The sequence below is a fragment of the Ambystoma mexicanum genome, chromosome 2p, assembly GCF_040938575.1.
Source record: "Ambystoma mexicanum isolate Mex_15411 chromosome 2p, UKY_AmexF1_1, whole genome shotgun sequence".
Classification (NCBI taxonomy): domain Eukaryota; kingdom Metazoa; phylum Chordata; class Amphibia; order Caudata; family Ambystomatidae; genus Ambystoma; species Ambystoma mexicanum.
The window spans coordinates 1,400,480,135-1,400,502,812 of record NC_090923.1 but is presented as its reverse complement, the minus strand read 5'-3'; the positions used below and the strand labels follow the sequence as shown (position 1 = coordinate 1,400,502,812).

Sequence of the window (22,678 nt, the reverse complement as noted above, 5' to 3'; positions counted from 1 at the left end):
CATTAGGGTTCTATAAGGGGTATCAGCATGTTCCCCTGGGTCTGGTTTGACAAATTCCACTTCTGGGGAAGTGTCTAGGCCACTTGCTTCCTGTAATGCATCCTGAAGGTCTTTCAACCTTCTTTCCTCAGAGGCAAAAGTCTCTGTTTCAGGTAATGTGGTCCTCTGCAGCCCAAAAGGCCTTTCTTGATCAGAATCTTCCCTTTCTTCAAAAATTGAAGTTAAGGGGGGATGCTCTGGTCTGTGAAATGGTATAAAACCCATCTCTAAGGCAGAGGGAGCCATCATCAGTGGCCTTGAAAAGGTCGATGTCGACGCTGATGTAAAAATCCTCGAAGGCGCCGACAAAGGCGTCGAGAAAACTGGAAGAGGCCTCGAAGAACTTGAGAGGATTGGAATCCTGCTCGAGGATGTCGACTACGTTCTCGACGTCGTGTCGGAGGCTCTCGGAGTAACCGTTGGCTCTGGAGTAGCCTTCGGTCTTTCTTTTATCGGCGTCGATGTCAGCGTCGACTCGATCGACGGATGCGTCGAAGAACCCTTCGATAACGGCGTCGATGGCGCTGATCTATGCTTCGAAGGGGCTTTTGACGATGGCGTTGAAGATGCTTTACTTCCCGATGGCTCATGGCGCTTTCGGGTCGACTCTTTCGCCGGGTGCTTCGACTCGCGGCGTTTAGATTTTTTGTGCTTTTCACCCGGGGTATCACTCTCAGCTGACTTCAAGGGGGACGAGGCCGCTTTCGCGAAGACGCTTAGCATCTTTTTTCTGAATTCCTCCCACTCAGCTTGAGAGCTGTGTTTAGTGGGGCAATTTACTCTTTCAGGGGAACTAGAAGACGACGATAAAGGGGATCTTCTTCGTCTTTTTTTCGAGTGTCTAGACCTCGACGAGTGGTGGGAGCCACTTCGAGACCTAGACCGAGAATGCTTTCGACGGTGAGGAGACTAATGTCTCGACTCTACCATGGAAACTTTTGAGGAAGTTAAAATTGACTTACCTCTCTCGAGCTTCCCCTTACGACCCTTCAAGGCTTTCGCCGTCATGGATAGGCATTCCTCACACTCCGAACACTGGTGTTCGATTCCCAGACACCACAAACAGATCCTGTGAGGATCCGTCAACGACATTTTCTTCCCACAGTCGCGGCATTTTTTGAAACCGGACCGAGGAGTCGTCGGGTCGGAGGAGGAAGCCATCGAGTACGAGTCAGTTTTCTCGAGGAAATATGAATATATATCGACTGATGAACTGAGCAACGGTATTCCGAGGCACACGAAGCGCGGAAAAACAGAACTGAGCAACGGACGCTGCGCGTGGCCATTTATAGGCATGACGACGTCGGCGTCGACACGGTGGCCGTCGAGGAGCACCTACTCGACGGACGTCGACGCACAGCGCCCTCTACTGGGAAAAATGTTTTCCGAGGCCAGCAAGCTGGAGATACAAATATCATAGATAAGGAATACGTCGGAGGACACAATCCCTTCGAAATAGATGTTTACATGCTGAGGTACTTTTGCAGTTAACCCCTCACAAGCACAGACGGGCTCACTCCGACCATGAGGCCCGGCTGATCAGCATTTTTCTACACCCTTCGAATAAGCTGAATATATGCGCAACAAGCCTTAGGCCTACCTAAAAAGCACAGTTAGCTCAGTAGGTTAACACCAGCGTCTAGATGCGTTCCACTACATCCTCCAACCAATTCTCTGCTTGAAGACTTGCTGTATACGCTCATAGCAGATCCTCCAGCATCTATGTCGACATTTGATGGCAAAATGAGAAGCCTATTGAAATTGATTGACTGTAACATTGATGACTTGATTACAAGACTTTCATATGTAAAAAAAAAACTCTACGAACATGATTGGTGTCCCATCACAGATCGTATAAACACATACTCTACTTATAAAGAAAGTGCACTTTTCATCACTAAAAGAACTCCTCAGATGCCTTATCTCATTCTCTTTCCTTGTCAGAAGGCCCTCGATATGTATTTGAGATTTAAGCTAAATCAATTCAAAACCAATGAAAGAATTAAACATTGGCATCCCAATCTAGTAGGCGGCACTAATGGTTCATGCCGCTTTTGTCTATGTTCTGGTCAGCCAGAAAGCCTCAAACATCTAGTCATCTACTGTAGGTATTTTGAAACAATGAGAGAATCGACTCTTGGTACATGCAATATTAGAAACACTGTCTTGTCGGGAGAATGGCTATGGATGAGATGTATGTGGGGCTCCAACACTTCGTTAATCCTGTCCCTCTCCAGACTGTTAAGCATTATCAATAATGAACTTGCGGCAAAGCTATAGTCGTAGTATTGGATAATAAAGAAAGACTGAATAATTTTTGCTGTTTTTTCCCGCAGTTTATGTATCAATCTCAGGGTCACAAAATGCACCTATGTCTTAAAGTTTCTAACTCTTGTGGGACAGCATAATGGCCCATCACTGTGTCTACATACTGTGTTGTGCCATTAGTATGAAGTTCCACAGTTATTGTTTTAATATGTGGTTGCACTGATGTCCATATGCTTAATTTTAAAACATTCCCTTTTAACAAGTTGATTTGTACTAATTGCAATTTGCACTAGAAGTGGCTCACTATGCAACCACTTCGTGTTTACAAGATATATGAAATGTTTTTATGTCATATTTTTATATCCATTTGATTTGTTTAAACTTATCTTAAAGAATTTTAAGTGCAACATTTTTTTTTGCTGTAAAATGAGTATGTGAAGTTTGATGTTTTAAAAGTTTCTTCACAAACTAAAAACAACGAAATAAAAAAATAATAATAAGCTCACAACATAAGCTCATCGGTAACACAAAGCATCATGAACATTGCGAAGGCATATAACAGTTGCAGAACAATCCCAGTTTATGTATCTACCCACTGTTGTCTACCAACATTCGTACCCTATAATCTCCACCTCTCTGACTGTATTTAATCGCCCCCACCCCCCCTTTTGGTGTAGGTCAATTACATCAATGTACGTCCTCCATCAACATAATATCGCAGGGATGTAGTCGGTTAACATCTTTCAAAGCATACAGTACAAAGGGAGCCCAAACTTTCCTGAACCGTGCTAAATCATCATGAATGATTGCTGTCATTTTCACCATACTATAGAGGTCCCATATTACATAATACCACTGTACGATGGAGGGCATATCCCTCTTCCACACATCCTTGCAATATAGCACTTGGCTGCTAACATCAAATCTGCACACACAACTACTTTCCTGCATCTGAGCGTAGTCTCCTCAGTCACGTGGATGTACAGCATTTCCAGGGCTAGGTCAAAAGTAGTGCTAATCTCCAAATATCCCAAATCCTTGATTTCACGTCCTGCCATAAGTGTCTCAAATGTGGGCACTCCCACCAAATGTGCTTCACCGTCCCCTCCGCCGCACATTCCCGCCAGCATAGCAGGGAGTCGCAGCCTCTCATCTTATTCAACTTCTGCAGTGTGTAGTGCCATCTGTGCAGGACTTTGTATTGCAGTTCCCGACTCAGTGTCGATATACATATCGGCACTGAGTCGTATTTAGCCCAAACATCCCTCGAGTTTCCTGATCCCACACCTTATCAGAGAATTGCCTGCCTGTGTCTACTTCCCACTTGACCCTTGCCTGCAGTGGACCCTGCTCTGCCGATCAAGACCAAAATTCTATAAATAGTCGAAATAAGCCCTCTGTTAGTCACAGTGTCTGTAATTGCCCTTTCCCATTCTGTTAATGTTCTATCCGCCCCATTCCTCATTGCAGATGTGCTTGCCCAATGCTTAAGCTGCTGATATGCAAAGAATTCTCTTATCTAACCCGAATTCCATACAACATTATCAATTGTCTTGAAACATGCTGCATAAGTCCCCAAGCTCCCTCAATGAATCATCTATGGATCTGCTAAACCTATATGGTCTATACATGGAGGGAAAGCTGGGTTCTGCCCTAGAGGTGTTCTCGGCAATGGCCACAGTGCCAAATCATACAGTCTATTCACCCTGTCCCAAATCTCCAGTGTACATCTCTTTATAGGATTTTCCCTGAGTTCTGTGGGCCTATCTTCCCTATTCAGCCACAGTATTTTCCACATGTGTTCTCCGGCCACTGCCTGTTCCAATGTTCAGAACCACCTTCAGGATCTGGTTTGCCCATGGCTGTATATGCCTCTGAGATGGCCTAGAAAATCCAGCGGGCGATAGAAGCTTTGGAAGCCTGGGTGCCGGGAGGCGTGCCCCCAAACGTGATGAACAATGCCTCAGACTTCCTGAAAGGTTTTGTCCGAGCGAGGTAGAACTTGAGGACACTCTTGAGGTCCAAGGAATGCAAAGCCCTTTCGGCAAACGACTGCAGGTTCGGGAAGAACACCGGCAGGTAGATCTTCAGGTTCAAATGGAATGGAGTGACCACCGTGGGCCAAAAACGTGGATGGGTGCGCAACTTGACGTTGTTATGAAACGTGGTGCAGGGCTCGCATGATGATAGAGCCGGCAACTCGCTGACCATGCAAGCCAAAGTGAGCGCCACCAGCAATACAGTCTTCAGTGTAACCAGCCTGATGTTCGAGGCCATCGGCTGAAAAGGTTTGTGCTGCAAGGACTACATTAAGGTCCCAGACAGGATGAGGCCCGTCTACAGTAGGAAGGAGCCTGCACAATCCCTTGAGGTGGGCATTAACTGCTGCGTTGGCTGCTGAAAGAATTTGCTCTGGAGAATTCTTGTAGTCCCCAATGGCCGCCAGATAGGTGCGCCATGTATCGACCTGAACTCCGGAACGGGGCAGATCTGCAGAAAAGGCCAGCACATCGTTCTGGGAGCAGGTGAGAGGTCAAGCCACTTATCACGAGCCCAGTGACCAAATCCTGTCCACTTACTCTTGTACTGAGCCGGTGTAGAAGGCCTCCTGAATGATGTCCCAGTTGTCCTCAGAGAACTGGGCATGGTGTAGTCTAAGATGGTCTGGAACCAGGCTCCTAGGGCCAGCCTGGCCAGGCCCGGGTGCTCCACTGCCCCGTCCTGCTGCGCCAGGAAGACCCTGCTGGGGATTGGAAGATGGTCCGGTCCCTGGGAGCACAACTGCAGTAGATCCGAGAACCATGCCCTCGACGGCCAGTGCAGGTCTATCAGAATGAGGCTGCAGCCCACCGACGCCCGGAACATGCAGAGCTGAAACATGTCCCCCAGAGGCCCCTGACCCCGGCCCGCCCACGAGGCAAACCAGGGGCACTTGAAATTCAGAGGAGAGGCGAATAAGTCCAGATCTGAAAACCCCCATCTCTGGAACAGGGGTAATAAGCAAAGAATTGATGCGTAACTCTCACTCGTAGGTGTTGAACTCCAAGCAGCGGAATTGTTCCACCTACGCATTGCTGACCCCTGGGAGATGGACAGAGGAAATCCAAATCCCTTCCGTATGGGCCCATTCCCAGATCACGACTGCCTCCATGCACAGAAGAGGTGGGGGAGGGCGTGGGGTTCGGTTGACGGGTGACACCCTGCTTGTTCAGGTAAAACATTGTTGTGGAGTTGTCAGTCCTGACCAGAACCGCTATGTGCCTGATGAGAGGCAGAAAAGCCTTGATTGCCAGGCCCACCGTCCTAGGTTTGAGCAGATGGATATGCAGGAGGGCCTCTGCCGTTGGCAACACGCCATGAATGGAGTAGCCCACCAGAGTAGCCCCCCAGCCCAAATGCAAGGAATACGTCATCACCACCAGAGTGGGGTCCGGCCGGGTAAAGGGGGCTCCCACTGACACATTGCCGTCCATCAGCCACCAGTGAAGATCCGGGAGGAGGAGCGGGGGGATTGGGATCTTGTCCGAGACCCTGTATCCTGGTCCCAATTGGCCATCAGGTGGAGCTGGAGGCACCTCATCTTGAGGCGGCATGCTGGACAGCAAGTATGCAAGATGTCATCAGTCCGAGAAGGTGCTGGAACCACCACGCCCAGGTAGTTTAGTTGGCCAGAAAGTACCCTTTCGCCTTGCAGAGGGAAAAGAGCCTCTCGGGTGTGGGGAACACCTGCTGCACCGCCGTGTCCCAGCACACTCCAAGGAAAACCAGATCCTGGGCGGATGTCAGCTGCGACTTCTGCCGGTTGAGGGAAAAGCTGAGCTGGTGAAGAACGTCTGCCAGCTGTTGGCAGGAGTGCACCGCCCCCTCGGGTGAGCTGGCCCTGACCAGCCAATTGTCGAGATAAGGGTATAAGTGATGGCCCTCCAAGCAGAGACCAGCCACTTCATTCATCAACTTTGTGAACACAAAAGGAGCCGATTTGAGGCCAAAAGGCAGCACCTTGTACTGGAAGTAGTACGACATAATCGCGAACTGCAGAAATGTCCAATGCGGCTGGTAGATGGGGACATGAAGGTACGCATCCTTGAGGTCTAGGGAACACACCCAGTCCCCTGCACACAGAGACTATGTGCGCAGGAGTAATCATCTTGAAGACTTTGAGCAGTAAAGACAGGTTGAGAAATGACAGGTCCAGGACTACCCTCAGGCCAGTCGGGTTTTTCTTGGGTACCGCAAAAATCCTGGAGTAGAAGCCAGATCCCCTATCTGACCGAGGAACCAGTTCTCCCGCTTGCATCTCCAAAAGAGAAAGGATCTCCCGTAAAAGGGCCGAGGACCTTATCTGAAGCAGAGAAGTAGAGGAAGAGGAAGACTGAAGCATGTGGAGACTAGAGAAGAACAAGTGTCATGAACCGCCGAATTCGTCCATTCTGGACTTCATGGTCCATGATGCACCGCGGTGTGAACTCCGTGATTCTACCAACATGGCCGACAGTTCCAAAACACTGCACACCAGCCCTTCCACGCTACGTTTGTCTTCCTAGAAAAGGACCACGCGCCCGCGGCGCCGCGCGTCTCAACGCTACTGCTTGGAGTAGTTAGACGTGCGTTTCCGAAGTCCGCTTCGCGTTCCTTTTTGATTCCTTTGTTTCCTTCCTTCCTGGTACCCCTTTGTTCCCTTTCCCTTTCTTTTCGTGGTTCTATTCTGGGATTTATCTTGTGCTCGTTGTCGGCGCTTCGGCTCCTTCCGAGCTGGGTCATCTTCCTCCTGGTTCCACGTCCTGGATACTGAACGCTTCCTAGTAAAAAGCAACAGACCTCACGCTGGACTCCAAAGACCCGCGTCCAGGCCTAAACAAGTCCCAGACAGTAAGAAAGAAGGAAGCCACTTCGAAGAAGGTGACAAGTAAGGAGAAACAGGTGAGAAGGGGAGAGACTTGTGACAACAAGTTACTCACCCTTGGTAACCTTATTTCGACTGGATGTTGCTACCACGTAGTTCTCATCTTTGATATTCAATATCCAGCTTCAGCTGCCTCAGAAAAATATTTCAGTAAATGGCGCTGTGCGTCGATGTCCCTCGAGGGCCTCCATCTCGAGGATGATGTCATCGAAGGCATAAATGGCATGTGCAGCGCCCATTGTCTTCAGTTCTTCTTGTTAATGTCATTCTCAAGTCGAACTACGCGCATCAACACAGGTTTGACCATACTAGACTTTGAAAGAGCGAAAGCTGTAATATAATGGGAAATTATACTGAGGGGTAGGCTGGGAGGGCCATGAGGAATACGAGTGAGGAACAGCCAGTCGAAAGAACGTTACCAAGGGTAAGTAACTTGTTCTTTGAATGGATTGTGTCCTCCCACGTATTCCTCATCTTTGATAGACTCCCAAAAAAGTGTTAGTTTTGGTGGAGTACAAATTCATCAATGGTTTCCATGAACCGTATAGAGGACCGCTTTTCCAAAGCTTCCATCCTGACTTAGGGTAGAATCAAGGCAGTAATGCTTGGTGAAAGCGTGCATTGAGGACCACGTAGCTGCCTCACATGTTTTTAATAGGAACATCTCTTTGCAAAGCAGAGGAAGTAGTCATGCCCGTAGTGGAAGGGACCCTCAAGCCTTCTGGAGGATCCGTGCCCGCCAGCCTGTAGCATTCTGAAACCACTAGAATGATCCATCTGGATAAGGTCTGCTTTGTCACAGTCTGACCTAGTCTATGACCTGCATAACCTATAATTAGTTGGTTATCTAGGAGAAGTTTTGATAATCTAGAAATGTAGAAGGTACGAGCCCTACGTGGATCGAGCCTGTGCAATCTTTCCTCCTTCTTGCTATGATGAGGTGGAGGATAGAAAGTGGGTAACACAATCTTTTGTCCTAAATGAAAATCTGAAATGACATTAGGTAAAAATGAAGGCTTAACCCTCAGGACGACTTTGTCATTGTGAAACACTATAAAATGGAGGTTTTGAGGCTAGTGCAACTCACTGTATCCTGAGAGCCCATTGAAGGGATCTCATACTGAGGTGAGCCTCTGGCACCAGAAAAATGCAGGATGCCATGAGGCCGAGCAACCTCAAAACGACAAGTGTGGGAGACACTGGGCACTCTGAAACTTGGAGACCATCTGCAAAATGTCTTGAGCCCTCACCTCGGGTGGCGAGTTCTTTTCGAACGATGTATCCAGTACAGCCCCGATGAACTGGAGCTTTGAGATGGTGTCATATGGGACTTCTTGTAATTGAGGGAGAAGCTCAGACTGTGAAGAGAGTGGCAGGTGACGTTGAGATGATCCATGACTTGTTCTTGAGAACGCACTCTGATCAGCCAATCGTCCAGGTAGGGGTAGACGTGTATCCCCCATCTCCCGAGACTCGCTGACACCACTGGCATCATTTTGGTGAAAACCTTCGGGCGCAGGTCAGCCCGAATAGCAGAACTCGAAACTGATGATGAGAACCGACAAAGGCGAGCCTTGGGTACTTTCTGTGTTGGAGATGGAGGGCCTGAAGGATCTGAGAAAGTCTGACCATCTTGAACTTGTCCTTCCTGAAGAACTGGTTCAAGTATCTCAAGTCCAAGATGGGTCTCAGTCCTCCGTAGTGAGTAACATACTCTTAGTCCTCAGTCCCCTTTCCTCCATACTGCATGGGCGTCCCTTCCAAGGGACGGAAGACGGAACCTTTTTCAGCAGAAAAAACCTTCTTCCCCTTTATATTTAGAGGCGCACAGGGGTGCGGCCCTGGGAGCATGCCCTGCTTTGACTCTGCCCTCTGGCGCCACACCTCAGTCCCCATAGACGCGTCGACAATAGATTTAACATTGCCTAATGACACCAGTTTTATTAGGGGGGAAGTTGGTGGGACGTCTGGAGGAAAGGGGACTAAGGACTAAGGGTATGTTAGTCACTACGGTGAGTAACTTATAATTACTCTTACCCCTTTCCTCCATACTGCATGGGCGATTACGACTGAGTGTAGCCCCAGGGTGGAGAGGAGATGCTCCTTAAGCAAACAAGTTTCTAAGAACGGCCTGTTCGAATACCGGCATCCAAACACTAGTGCTTTCAGAAAGCCAAAGGGGTGGCCATTATGGCCGCCCTGCTTATGACTTGCCTGGGGACGTGCATCTGGAAAGCAATGGCTGTTGCCTTGACTCTGGCTGCATAGGCGTGCATGTTGGCCGGCAGTGGCCTATGCTGTCCCTCGTAGGCTTCTTTGATGGCCGAGACTATCCAACAGGCTTTGGAGGCCTTGGAGGCATGATACCCCAGTTTTGATCCTCCGAAGGTGACAAAAAAGAGCGTCCGACATGCGGAAGCCCTTGGTCCTGTCCAGGTAGAACTTCAGGGCACGCCTGACCTCAAAGCAGTGCAGAACTCTGGGCCTTGTCTTTGGGCTCAGCAAGAAACGTGGGCAACACAATTTTGTTGCTCAGATGGAATGCGGATGGCTCCTTAGGCAGGAATGCTGGGTATGGTTCCTAGGCGGTAAGCGCCTGGATTTCGCTGATTCTGTGAGCCGAGGTGAGGTAAAACCGACTAACAAGGCCATCTTAATGGTGACCAGCCTGATGTCCGCGGACGCCATAGTTTCGAATGGTTTGTGCGCCAGGGCACCCAAGACTATGTTGAGGTCCCACACGGGATGCAGCCTCTTGATGGGTGGGTAGAGCCTGGCGAGACCCGTCAAATGCCTCTTGACAATTGGGTTGGAAGGGGAAAAACTCTCCTCCTCCGAGTTTCTGTATGCCCCGATGGCTGCGAGGTAAATGCGGCAGGTGTCCACCTGCACTCCCGAGTGGGCGAGGTGCGCCGAGAAGGAGAGCACGTCGTCCAGAGTACATGCCAGGGGGTCGGTTTCTTTGGATGCTGCCGAGTGGCAGAACCTGGTCGATTTACTCTTAGGCCCTGGTAGCCTTGCCCCTAGTACCCAGTATGAGCTCCAGATTAGCCTGGCAGAGGCTGAGGTGTCTTAGCATCACCTGCTCAGGAACCATGATGCGAAGGCTAGCTTCTGTGGCGCGGGGTGGATGACCCTGCCCCCAGGCCAAGGTCACCTCTCTGCTGAAGTGAGCAATGGCCCTCTTGATGGCTGTTATCTTGTCCGTCTAGGGGTACACCCACTCAGAGCACGTATCCCAGATGAGGCACAAGAATGTTAGAGTCTGCGTGGGTTGCAGCAGCGACTTCTTCAGCTTGAGCGAAAAGCCCAGATTGTGCAGTGTGTTCATAAGAGCCTGGGAAGTGTGGTGAACTGCTTCCAGCGATGTAGCCCTGACAAGCCATTCGTCGAGGTATGGGTAGATGTGGAGGCCCTGGGCCCTGAGGAGGGCAGCCACAGTATTCATGAGTCTGGTAAAGACCCTGGGGGCCGAGTTGAGGCCAAAAGGGAGGACCTTGTATTGGAAATGGTAGCCCATGATTTTGAACCGTAGGAAAGAACGATGGGGCTGCCATATCGGGACGTGTACATACGCGCCTTTCAGATCCAGGGAGCACATCCAGTCTCCCTTGCACAATGTCTCCGCTATAAAAGCTGACGTAACCTTCTTCAATTTTTGTAGAGGTAAGGAGAGGTTGAGGGTGGAAAGGTCCAGCACAACTCTCAGGCCCGCATGGTTCTTTTTCTCTGAATGGTGAAAATCCTGGAGTAGAAGCCCAAGCCTTGCTGGGAGGCCGGGACTTCCTCCACGGCCTGGCTCTCTACGAGCAATCAGATCTCCGCCAGAAAAGTTGCTGTCCCAACTTGAGGGAGTGGAGGGGAGGACAGAGGAGAGGCTGGGATGGGTAGGCGGTACCCTGTGGATACTACGGAGAAGATCCAGGGGTCCGCGAAATTCTGGCACCGGAAATGTGCATGAACAGTAAGCCTGACCCCACTGGAGACACGTGGACCCGGAGGGGCGTGTCATGCCTTCTTTCCCTCAGAGGCTTTTGCAGAAAAGGGGGGCTGGCTAAATCCTTACTCCCCTTCCCCCATTTATTTTGCTTGAACTGATGTGGAGTCGGCGAGCGGTCCTGGGTGCCTGGACCTCAGTTCTTGGAAGCCACAGAACCCTCCGTATGTACGTCCCTTGTCGGAGCGCTGCTGTGACTGGGTGTACAATTTGGGCGTGGTCTTTGTCAAGATGGACAAACTTGGCTGTTTGTGAGCTGCTGTTCTTTTTTTCCAACTCCTCGTCCCTGGTGGAGTGGAAGAGGTCACTCCCCTCGAACGGCAGGTCTAAAATGTGTTCCTGTGCCTCTGGGTTAAATTTAGTTGCACAGACCTAGGCTGTTCTTCTCATGCCCATGGCGATACAGATGGCCCGGCCAGAGGTGTCAATGTGGGCCACGGTGGACTCCATGATGTCCTGCGCCACCAGCTTGGCCTCAGCCAGTCCTGCTTTGAAACTTGATTGGCTCTGCATAGGAAGCTCGGAGGAAATAAGCCATTTCACACCACTAGCTCAGGCTCACGGCCGCCAGCATGGCATCAGCGTTGGCCTGACGAAGATGCAAGGACGCGTTGGAATAGAGTTTCTTCCATTACAGCTCCAAGATCTTCTCCGTCTTGCCTAGTAGCGCCGAAGAGGAGGAGGGTGAGGCTTGGAGTATAGTTATGCTGCAGCGATCACAGAGGAATGTGGCTGAGGATGGGCCGATAGCAAGAGTGTATCCCTCGCAATCTGCCTGTACTTGGCGTCCAGGCGTCGATTGACCGGCTGGACAGAGTGGAGCTTAAGCCAAACCTTCTTGGCCAGGGCGACTACATCTGTCTGTAATGGAATTCCCGTTTTAGCAGAGGGGCGTTGCGTGAGGACTTCTGCAAGGACCCCCCCTCCACTGGTTGCTCGACCTCGGGTTGAGGAAGGCCCAGGTACTCAGCCAGCCCGGCAGTACGTACATGGAAGGCCTTGGCTGAAGATGGCGTGTCGGGGTCCTCCTCATCGTCCGTGTCTGCCTGGGGGTCATGAAGATCCTTCACTGGTGGAGGAGTGGCGGGAGCCGGAGGCTGGGATTCTGGGACTGGAGCCTGTGCAGGAGGCTGGAACGGAACCGTCTGAGGAACCGGCTGGGGGGCCGGAGCTGATGGCAAAGGCGGCGCAGGGGTCAGAGGCGCCGATGAAGGAGCCTGAGGTGCTGGAAGCATTGAAGGAAGCACTTCTCTCATGGCATATCTGAGGATCACCCCCAGCCGAGGAGACTTCATGAGTCCTGTCCTCACAGGCTGGAGGGGCGGTAGGGGATATAGACGGAGTAGCGGGCGGCTGCTGGAGGCGCTGCATACCCTGCCCATATGGACGTTGCGGGAACCTGCCCTGCGCAAATGGAGGCTAGGCTGTAGGCCACGTTGTTAGGCAGAAACCTGTGCAGTTCCCTTAGGGACCACTGCAAATGGCTTAGGACTACAGGTGTTGGCAGTAAACCCAATTGGTAGCAGTCTGTACCACCCAGATTTACCTGGTAGCTGTGGCTGAGCAGTCAGACTTCTCTCAAGAAGAGTTAGACAGTATATAGAGTATACAAATTAGGTACCAAACTACAGTAGCACAAGCACACACTGACCAGAGCTTTGGTATAAAAGTGTATAATTATTTATTTAAAAACACACTTGTAAAAATACACTAACACTAATATGGCAAGCAAGTTCAAAACACAGTCACTATCAAGATATATACATCCCTGATTACTTATTGAACAAGTCTTAGTTAAAACAGCACTTATTTGCAGACAGAGGTGAGCGCTTAACCTAAGATGGCACTCCAATAAGTTAGTTAAAAAGGGAGGGAAAAGGCAGAATTAGAAAGCACACAATACCAGCACTTTTAAAAGAACCACAGCAAGGTAAGAAAGGCAGAGTCTACTGTAGAGCAAGAAAGTTCATAGGCCAGGCCCACTCTTTGAGAGAGCAAGGCGGAATGTGTCCAAGGTCATACAGTTGAATTGTACTTTAAAAGTCTTTGCAGATAGTTCAAAAGGAGTTGGATCAGTTTGGAAAAAGTTAGTTAGCAGGTCCCAGGTCACCCCAGGATAGTGTGTCAAGGATTTAAGGGACACCTTGAACAGTCTGTTGCAAGGGAGAGCAGGCGGAACACAGTACTTGAAATGGTGAGAAAGCTTCAGCGGGGCAGTTGTTCCTGGCAGCGGGTGCAAGTCGGTGCTTTGTCCAGGGGAAGAGAGGATCTCAACGTGGAGGAAAGCTAGAGGTCGTTGCACTGCCAGGGAAGAAACCAGCCGCAGAGTTTCCCGGTTAAAAGGTACTACCCTTTTATTCGCGGTAGTGGTGAAGCGTGGCTATCCGGCCGCCGGGGTGCTTGGCACGGGCGATTCGACCACGACATGATCCAGGAAGGCGAAAAAGAGGGCGAACTGGTTATCCCCACCAGTTCAAAGGAAGAAGACTCTCCGGGATGAGATCTGTCGTCGGGAAGTGGTGAGGCGGTTCAGAAGGGCTCCACCGGTGGTGTCCTCGTTGCAGGTCGGCTCAGCTTCTCCCTCTTCGGATTCTTTGGTCCTGTGGCGACTTCTGAAATTCCAGTCCCCAAAGCCCTGCTTTTATGCAGAAAACCCCCATTCATCAGTCCTAGCTCTCACTCAAATATGCTAAGTGTTGAGCCGGGCGGCTCACCACAGGGCCAATCACACAAGAGTGCGACTTGAGTTGCCGAGGCAACTCAGTCCAGGGTGCCTAAACCCCCCTCCGACACATCCTGTAGACCCAGACAGAGTGGCACCACTTTTGGAGGCTTCTGTGCAGAAGCCCACCAAAAGTGGAACAAAGGGCTCGACTTGGGTTGGAGTTACAGAGGTGAACACAAACGCCATTTTAAAACCGAGTCCTGGCAAAAAGACCCAATCGGGGAATAAGTATTAAATAAATAACCCGGCGGTATCTTTAACATTGCACCAAAAAAAGTGGTGCATTTAAAATGAATGTGAAAATCCCATAGGAAATATTCCGGTGGAATATTTTGCGTGGTAACCACTGCCACCAGCCAGAAACTCGACGAGGGGGGACTGCACAGTGCCCCCTCGAAAAACAGACCCAGGGGCAATTTAATTGCCCCTACCAGTACTTTCACAATATGATGGTTTGTACTGGTTCTGGTCACAATTTAAGACTAGTAAAGTCAATGGTGACTTTACATGGCCTGGGAGACTGTAGTCAGTCCCAGGGTGTGGAGTCTATGTTTGGGGGCCACTATGACTACCCTGTGTTACTGCGTTGAGGGTGCTGTGTAACACACTTACCAAAAACATATGAAACCCTATGGAGTAAAAGACCCCATAGCCCATAAAACACATTACAAAGTCAAAGGTTATCTCAAATCATGTCTAAGAGTGGGAGAAAAAGAGTCTCACTCTTAGCAGGAGAAAAAAATAAACCCCAAAAATCCAGCAAAGCTGCTGGGGGACTCACTAGGTTTGGGAAATTAGCCTATACAGAGAATTCTTCCTAACACACGTACCTGGTTGACACCAGTCCCACCTTGACACTCGTTCTTCGCCAAATTCCCGTTCCTGGTGTGGCGGCGGACAGGTGCTGATGTCTGGCACGGCGGCCATCTTGTCGAGCTGCCTTCCACGTGCCTGTGTCGTGTTGCTCAGCTCGCTGGGCCCCGCCTCCTCCAGGACCTTTGAGTGTGGATCATGAGGCCTACCCTGCTCCTCAGACCAAGGCCTGGTAGGCCTAACACTCTCGGCCCAGGGGGCGGTAGAGCTGCGTTTAGGCACCCCCTTGGCCATATTGCTGGTACTAGGGCGTGGCTCCTCTGACATATTGCCGGTGCAAGGACGTAGCCCCTCGAGTGAAGACCCGGTACAAGAACCTTCCAGTCCCTCGACACTGTTACCGGGAGGATCCCTCGACCCGTAGGTCGGTAGCCGGGGAGGCCTACGTGCAAGTGCTGGTAACGGAACACGGGCGGTCCCTCCCATGCAGGCGAGTCCTTGGGAAGGAGTCTCCCTTGAGGGGTGCGATGGAGAACAGAGGCGCTACCTTGGGATTGGAACGATGTTTGATGAAGTCCTTCAGGTCCTCTGGAGGCGATTTCTGGACGAGCTCCCACCACCTGGCTAGCCTGTTCTTCAGAGACCTCGATGACAGGGCATTGCACGCTGTACAAGCTTGCCAACCGTGGTCTGGGCCAAGGCAACGTAGGCAGAGGGAGTGGAGGCCTGAAGTTGGGAAGAGCCTGTCGTAGGATGGACACCTGCTGAACCCTGTAGAAGTCGACATGCGCCGGGGAGGAGTGTGACGCCTGAGGACCGAGTACCTATATGACAAAAAGACAAAAAAGACAGAAGTATCATCGTGGGGAATTACCTGGCCAAAGCCAAACCCAGTAGCGCTGGTGACTTCGGCATTGATAATTGAAAACTTTTACATGTATCACAAATTGTGTTGAAACTTACCCTAGATTGTTTGGCTCATTTTTTGAGTGTGCAGGGGACGGGCGTTCCTCTATTAGGAACTTATTCTGTTTTCACAATGCAGTTTAAGCCAATAATAAATAGGTATAATAGCCACAGGTGGCTATATATGGAGCCAGGCCAGCACATAATGAACCACAATATTAGATGCGGGCAAGGGTAGGTCTAATAATAGCTTCAAGAACTTGTATTCATTAAAAACCAGTGCTTAGGTGCTCAAGCTGCCACATAGTTCAGACTCATACATGCAGGCTTTTGCATTGTAGACCACGACTGGTACTGGTGGCTTAATCATTCCAACCCCCTTCTAATGAGCAAATCTCAGCACAGCGTCTGAATTTTAAATTAAATTTAAACTTGAAAAAAGTCTGTTTGTTCAAAATCAAACCCAGAAAATCAAAAAAAAAGTAACTTAAATATTGTGATGATTGTTAATGCACAAATTAAGTTGCATGTCTTTTTTCTTTGCTCTGGAGTAGACCATAGCCTTACTTTTGTTATAAGTAATAACAAGGCCCTTGGCGGAGCAAAGATCAGCAAATAACTAATTGCTTCTTAATTTAAAAAACAAAAATGGAACTTAAGATTGCATCATCAGCAAAGAGGAGGATACCCTTATGTTGGCCATTAAGAACAGGGGCCTCAACTTCTAAATTAGATATTTCAAGGGCAATACTATTGATGAATAGATTAAATAAGGCAGAGGCCACAACACACCTTGGCCGTACCCCCTTTTCAATAGGGCAAGTCTAGTCCCCCCTTCCTCCCCACACGGCAAAGTGTACTTTTGCCCTTTTCTCGGTTTAGAGGAGCATTACGGCTCTTAACAGGTCATATGGTAGACCAAATTCTTTCAATGTGGGAGATGAAACAATTCTTGGCACAGTGCCAAAGGCTGTTTTCAGGTAACAAAATAAAGGTTTAGTTTTGAAGAGATCACCACAAACGTGGGGTCAAGCAAGGCTGTCCACTGCCCCTGCACTTTTCCTGAGCTTTAGAGGCGATTACAAAGAAACAGAGCACTAGGTTAGAGCTTTCCCACCACAACTCGGAAAAGCAAAAATATTGAGAATTCTGTATGCGGATGATATTATCCTTGTTAACCAAACTGCTATTGGGCTACAGAGACAGCTAACTAACTTCGCCGAATACATCTCAGAAAACTGCCTTGAAATTAACAAGTCAAAACCAAAATTCTATCGTTTGGAAAGGGGCGAGGAAAAAGCGACACCTTTACCTGGGTACATGGAGGGCGAACGTATTGAGAAGGTCACCGAGTTCAAATACCATTATGCTTGACAATGCGCAATATGAAAATGCTATGCAAAAACATCTGCTAGCAAAAACAAAGAGCCTAACCTCACAGGCGAAAGCGATGGATAGGAAGTTTGGCCGTTTTTCCCTGGCGCCTGTTGTAGACTATTAGAAAGCTAAGGTCGTTCCCTCACTCGTTTATGGTGCTGAAGCCACGCCAGGGATACCCCAAAAAATCTGGCTCATATTACCAAGCTACTATTAGAGGAATGTCCTGAATTTGCCCAACTCCACGCATATGGTGATAATAAGACACGAATTGAGCCAGCTCCCACTACAATCGATAGTTGAAAGAGACACCATGATGCTGTTCAGGAAACTTCTGTTGGAAAATCGCCCTGAGTTACTGGAAGCTGTCAATAACGAGGCGGAAGGAGGCCGATGTATGGTCCGAAATCAATGGTATGCAGAACAAGAAGGCAGATTGGAACTGATCCAATGCTCCAAAAAAGAGCTAATTCAAAACCCTATGAAGATTCACAAAAAACTAAACGAACTTGATTGGGACAGTACCTGTGATCAGGCAGCATCATACAAACTGGTTTCGCATCTGCCGTACGTGAACCACAAACTCCACGTTCTTCAACCATTTGTGAAAAAATACCCAAATCGGACGTTGAGGAGCACCTTCCTAAGAGCAAATCTCAACTTGCTAAACAATAATGAAATTCGGGCGATTCGAGGCATGGCACCAACGAATAAATGCAGATTCTGTAAAAATCCCAGTGAAATTGAAACAACGAGGCACCTCCTCCTATCATGTCCTGGAGTCGAAACATCAGAAGACCTTACCTGAATCCCGTTCTAGCTGCAGCCCATATTTTTGATGAGGAGGTCTGGTGGTCGAGACTAATTGGGAGTGGAAGAACAACTTGGGTAACGGCCACAGCGAAAATACTGGACTTGATTCTATCAACGAATGATGAAGGAAAGTAGATAAAGGAACCGATAATTAAAACAGCAAAAATCTTTTAAAAACCCTTGGGGTAATAAAATATTTTAATTTTTTTTTAAAAAGGTTTAGTTTTCTTAAAGAAACACATTTAGTAATAAGCATACACAACCTAAAAACCAGGTCCACTGTGCCCACTCCCTTGCAAAAGCCAGCCAGAAATATGAGATTATATTATTTGTGTCCATACAATTTTCCATTGAGTTTAGGACAACTTTCCGAAATATTTCGCCTGCATGTCCAAAAGGGGTATTGGACGGTAGCCTTCTGGGTGCTCTATGCTACCCTTTGCATACATAGGGATTATCTCTGCTTCTCTCCATGAGGGCAGTATCTTGTCAGTAGAGGCAATTGCATTAAATAGTTTCAATAGGAAAGATGCCCAAATTCTAATTTCACTTTTAAAAGGTTAATAGATATTCCATCAGGTCTGGGCACTTTCCCTGATTTCAGACACAGGATGGCCTTCTCTACTTATAGCAATGAAAAACATCATTTGAGACGCTCCATCTATGTTTAACACCTGATCCTGGAAACTGAATGAATCTATTCAGTTTTCATGGTGTAGCTTAGAAAAATGGTCATACCGAACAGGTTCTTTGATGCAGTCCTGGACAGGTACTCCTCAAGTCCCTAACTCCCAGAAACCTTTAGAATTGTTGCTGGAAAGGGTGGTCTTTAACTTGTCCCAATTAGCTTTGGAGTATGCCAGCTTTTTCTTATGCAACAGTTTCTTATATTCATGACAGGCCTGAGAAACCTAATTTTTATTGGCAAAGGTGTTTTTTGACCATTGCGAAAAGTTAACATTTACATGCTCTACAGTCTTTGTCATACCATGATTCTCTCTGGATCAAATGATTATTAAGGTCCATGCATTGGCTGGAGATACAATCGCAGGTTTTAGCTATAGTGCCCATTACATTAATAGTGGATTCTGCGTTTGCTCCCTCTTGCAACAGTGCCTAGACCAGAAAAGGAAATAACTATGTAAAGCTTAGGCAGAAGAAATCCCAAATCTGAATTATCCCATTTAAATGACCTCCGACTACTTGGGAACATTAGGGAAGTATTTATTTCCCTTGTAACCTACCTATACTGGTGAAGTATGGCATAACCAGAAGAGCAAATAAAGGATCCTGGTCACTCTAGGGCGGCTCAGAATATCAAATAAGCTTACACAATGCCAAGAGGCTGCATCAATAAGAACATAATCAATGTAACTAGAGTGACATAGGCTTTTACACTTGGGTCGGACTGATTTAGCATAGTTAAATATACCATTCAGTGCTCTCAGACCGATTTCTAACTATAACTGGGCTATTTATGTTGCTAAACGCTATTGTTTTTAGGAATTATAGTATCTGGAATAGCAAGTGAAAATTCCCCTCATCCAGTACATCCCTTAATGCTTCAAGAGGTTCAAATTGGATATTTAGATCACTGATGACTACAAAGGTTATATTGCCCTTATTCCTAAAATAGGGAACCCACTCACTAACATTTTGCAAGCTATTCAACATGTCCATGCCTGAAGCCCACAATGGGTTGTTATATACAATAATTGTGAGCAGGTACCAACCAACCAACCAACCAACTGCTGGTTCCAATGCAATAGCTACCACATCCGTGGAAGTTATAGTTTAGGTTTACAATAAATTAAGTGGAGCATACAATATGGCTTATTTCAGTTTGGCTCATTTTCAGATACAAAAATGTTTGAAAATAACCCCTAGGTGACAGTGCTAACCTTACTTTTAATTTTCAATTTAAAACAGGGGGCATTTTTGAATAAACCCCAAGAAGGGAAAATGATATCCGTCTGGCAGACATCTGATTAAATCAGATTTTACTGAAATCAAAAAGACCTATATATTAAACAACACTGACAGCATTGGACAACATGCCCATCTGCTTTAGTTCCTCTGATGACTTAAGTCAGGGGTCTGCAACCTTTATAGGTTGCATTTGTAAATGTCACTTTGTATGAACATTGGGGCAGAATGCTTAACTCAGTTTTTTGCAGGAATACAGTTTCTCTTCATCGATAAAGGATGAATGCCTCCAAATGGTACGCAACTTATTGTATTAAATAAAAATGGCTGAACGTGTACAGATCCACTTGCCTTAGTTCGGAGGTCATAGCGCTGCTCCTTCTGAGTGCCGGTGTCTACCACATGGACAATGTCGTCAATAGTGATCGATGTCTCTGCAATATTCGTGGCCAAGACAATCTTGCGAACACCAGGTGGCGGCTTCTGGAAGATTGCCTGCTGGTCCACAATGGGGATGTTTGAGTGCACTGCCCAAATCAAAATTAAACAATGAGTACATGTACCACTGAAGCTTCAATCCCACCATAAAAACAAAACAAAAACACTTGTCACATCTCAACAGCTACTCATTAACCTTTTTTCAACTTTAGTTTATTGATTTTTGGAGTTGTAACAGAAAACGTGACAATGATTCCCTTTAATTACTCCCCCCCCCCTTCCTGCCACCCTGTGCCCGTCCTCCTCCCTTCCAACTCAGATTTCCAAATAGCCTCGTCATTCCGACACACAAACAGGTGTTTCTGTATAAAGCCCAAGCTTCCTAGAGGCTTAGGTTTACTTCTACCTCATCTTGAGTTCAGTTTTTTGTGCACACATTCTTATCTTCACAGGGGTAGATCTTCCAGCGATGTTTGCAGGTCATTAAGGAAGGCCATTATGGAGAGTGTCCCATTCCACCTTCAAAGTCATTGATTCCTCACTCTTCCCCTGCTCATGCATTACTGCCTTTTCCGCCACCACCCACTTTAATATATCTTGGGACCATTGACACAGAGGGCCATTACGGCACTTCCAGGAGATGGCCATGCGACGCTCAGTCAACAGTAGGAAAGCGGCTATTCTGTTTGAGTGTCTTCTCTTCTTACCTCCCGGAAGCACTCCCAATAGACAAATCTTAGGAGTACAGTCCAGTTGTCTACGCAGTAGGTTGTTAACTCTGCTTATTACTGCCTGCCAATACCATCTATTGTTGGGCATTCTCAGACCATATGCCAGAACCCGGTGGACTCCTCCTTGCATCTCTCATTCACCTTAAAGGTTATATTGTGTCCTGTAAAGTATTCAGAAATAAGCGTTTGACATAGCGTTATGATAGTTGGCATAGAGTTTTATTAAAATAAAATGGGGTTTGGAGAAATGCCTTACCAGCCCCAACACCTGCCTCAGAATCACACATTTAAGGAATCAGTCAGGGTGTACAAGCAACAAGTCAACTATCCAAATGTCCGAACTCTTCATTATGTCCCTTGCGCAAAACTAAATAAAAGGATGTTTTGCTTGCTCCAGGGGAATAATGATCTTCCCCTGAACAAAAGGGCAATTCATGGTTTGAAAGTTCTTCAAAGTTAGCTTCAAATTGGTGGTAAAAATGTCTCTCTTCCTTGTCTGAGGATAGAGGTCCCACTTTCTGGTTGGCAGACCTGGCTCTCATGAACTGCAACTAAGAAGGGGTCTGGATACTTCTCCAGACAGTGGTGGGCCCTTAACTCTTGTATGTAGAGATCTGGGTCCAAGGTACAGCGATAAGGAAGATGGGCATGGATACTTCTCCAGAACGTTGTTGGTCCTGGATAACACTTCTTAGATTTTCACAAGGTTTGCTGGGGGAAATGTCTCCCTTCACCAGATTTCTTCACAATGTTTCCACACACCAGGGGAAATAACTCCTTTCTACTTGTTTACTCTTTACTACCAACTCCTTCAAGACGCCCAGAGAATAGCTCCTTTCTCATTGGGCACACAGGCCAAAGAAAAACACAACGTTCCTAAAGTATTACTCTATGCGTGCCGGTCTCAGACTTGCACTCTAGGTTTTTCTCCTTCTACTGTAATGGACCTGGTTTACTCTTCTGCTAAGCACCATTACTCAACATGTCTTCATAGCCAAAAGGTGCTGTTTATTATTGTGGGGTAGCAGACCCTATATTTTTTGTTTCACCCTTCTCCTTGGCTTCTCCAGCATCTCTTACAAACACCCTGTGCATTCCCAACCAACTGCGTATCCAACTGTATTTCCGCAGGGGTTTGGATCCTCCTACACGCTTGGGGTCGTCCAGTATACTGTCCGGGCTTGTTCCAAGCTTTTCTGCGGCTTCCCCAGCCACCAGCTGTGTTCGGCGGTCGTCGATTCAGTTTCCCCTGCTTGTCTTCCTGCAGGGAGACCAAGAGTCTTCTCTTGTCTCAAGTGGTCCTTCTACGTCGGGCCCACTCCACACTGTGTTGCTCCTACTGCGGTGCCCTGCTCTGCCGTTCCCTCATCTTGTCGGCACTGCCTCTCTCAACTCCTCCAGTGAGGGCTAGCCCAGGGAGGGCTTCTTTGCTGCTCCGGGTCTCCTTCTGCTCTGCGGTGGCTTTGCCACGGAAGCCGTTCTCTGGTGGGGGTGCCGCTCATTCCCCATGTTTTCAAGGGGTTTTCTTCCTTCGGTCGCTTGAGCGGTCTCTCCTCTGACCCATCTTGCACGACTTACTGCTGTCTCTGCGTCCCGTTATACCTCTTGCTCTTCCGGGAGTTGTTTTTCTGGTGTGACAGCCTGGCTGCTATTTTTATGATTGGCACCCTGGCCGGGCTTCCAAAAGGAACTAGAATACTGACTGCAGTTGGATGTATTAATCATCCAGCCTCTGTTCCTAC

The 22,678-nt window shown here is 48.0% G+C and overlaps 1 protein-coding gene across 3 annotated transcripts in view; it reads right to left on the bottom strand.

Moving 5' to 3' along the window:
- Positions 1-22,678, bottom strand: part of DHX30 (DExH-box helicase 30) — a 1,582,523-nt gene that overhangs the window by 673,965 nt on the left and 885,880 nt on the right. For all 3 annotated transcript variants that reach the window (XM_069645844.1, XM_069645845.1, XM_069645846.1), the window contains one exon: positions 20,119-20,294. In XM_069645844.1, coding sequence (XP_069501945.1) covers positions 20,119-20,294 — 176 coding nt within the window. The remainder of the gene's footprint in view (positions 1-20,118; positions 20,295-22,678) is intronic.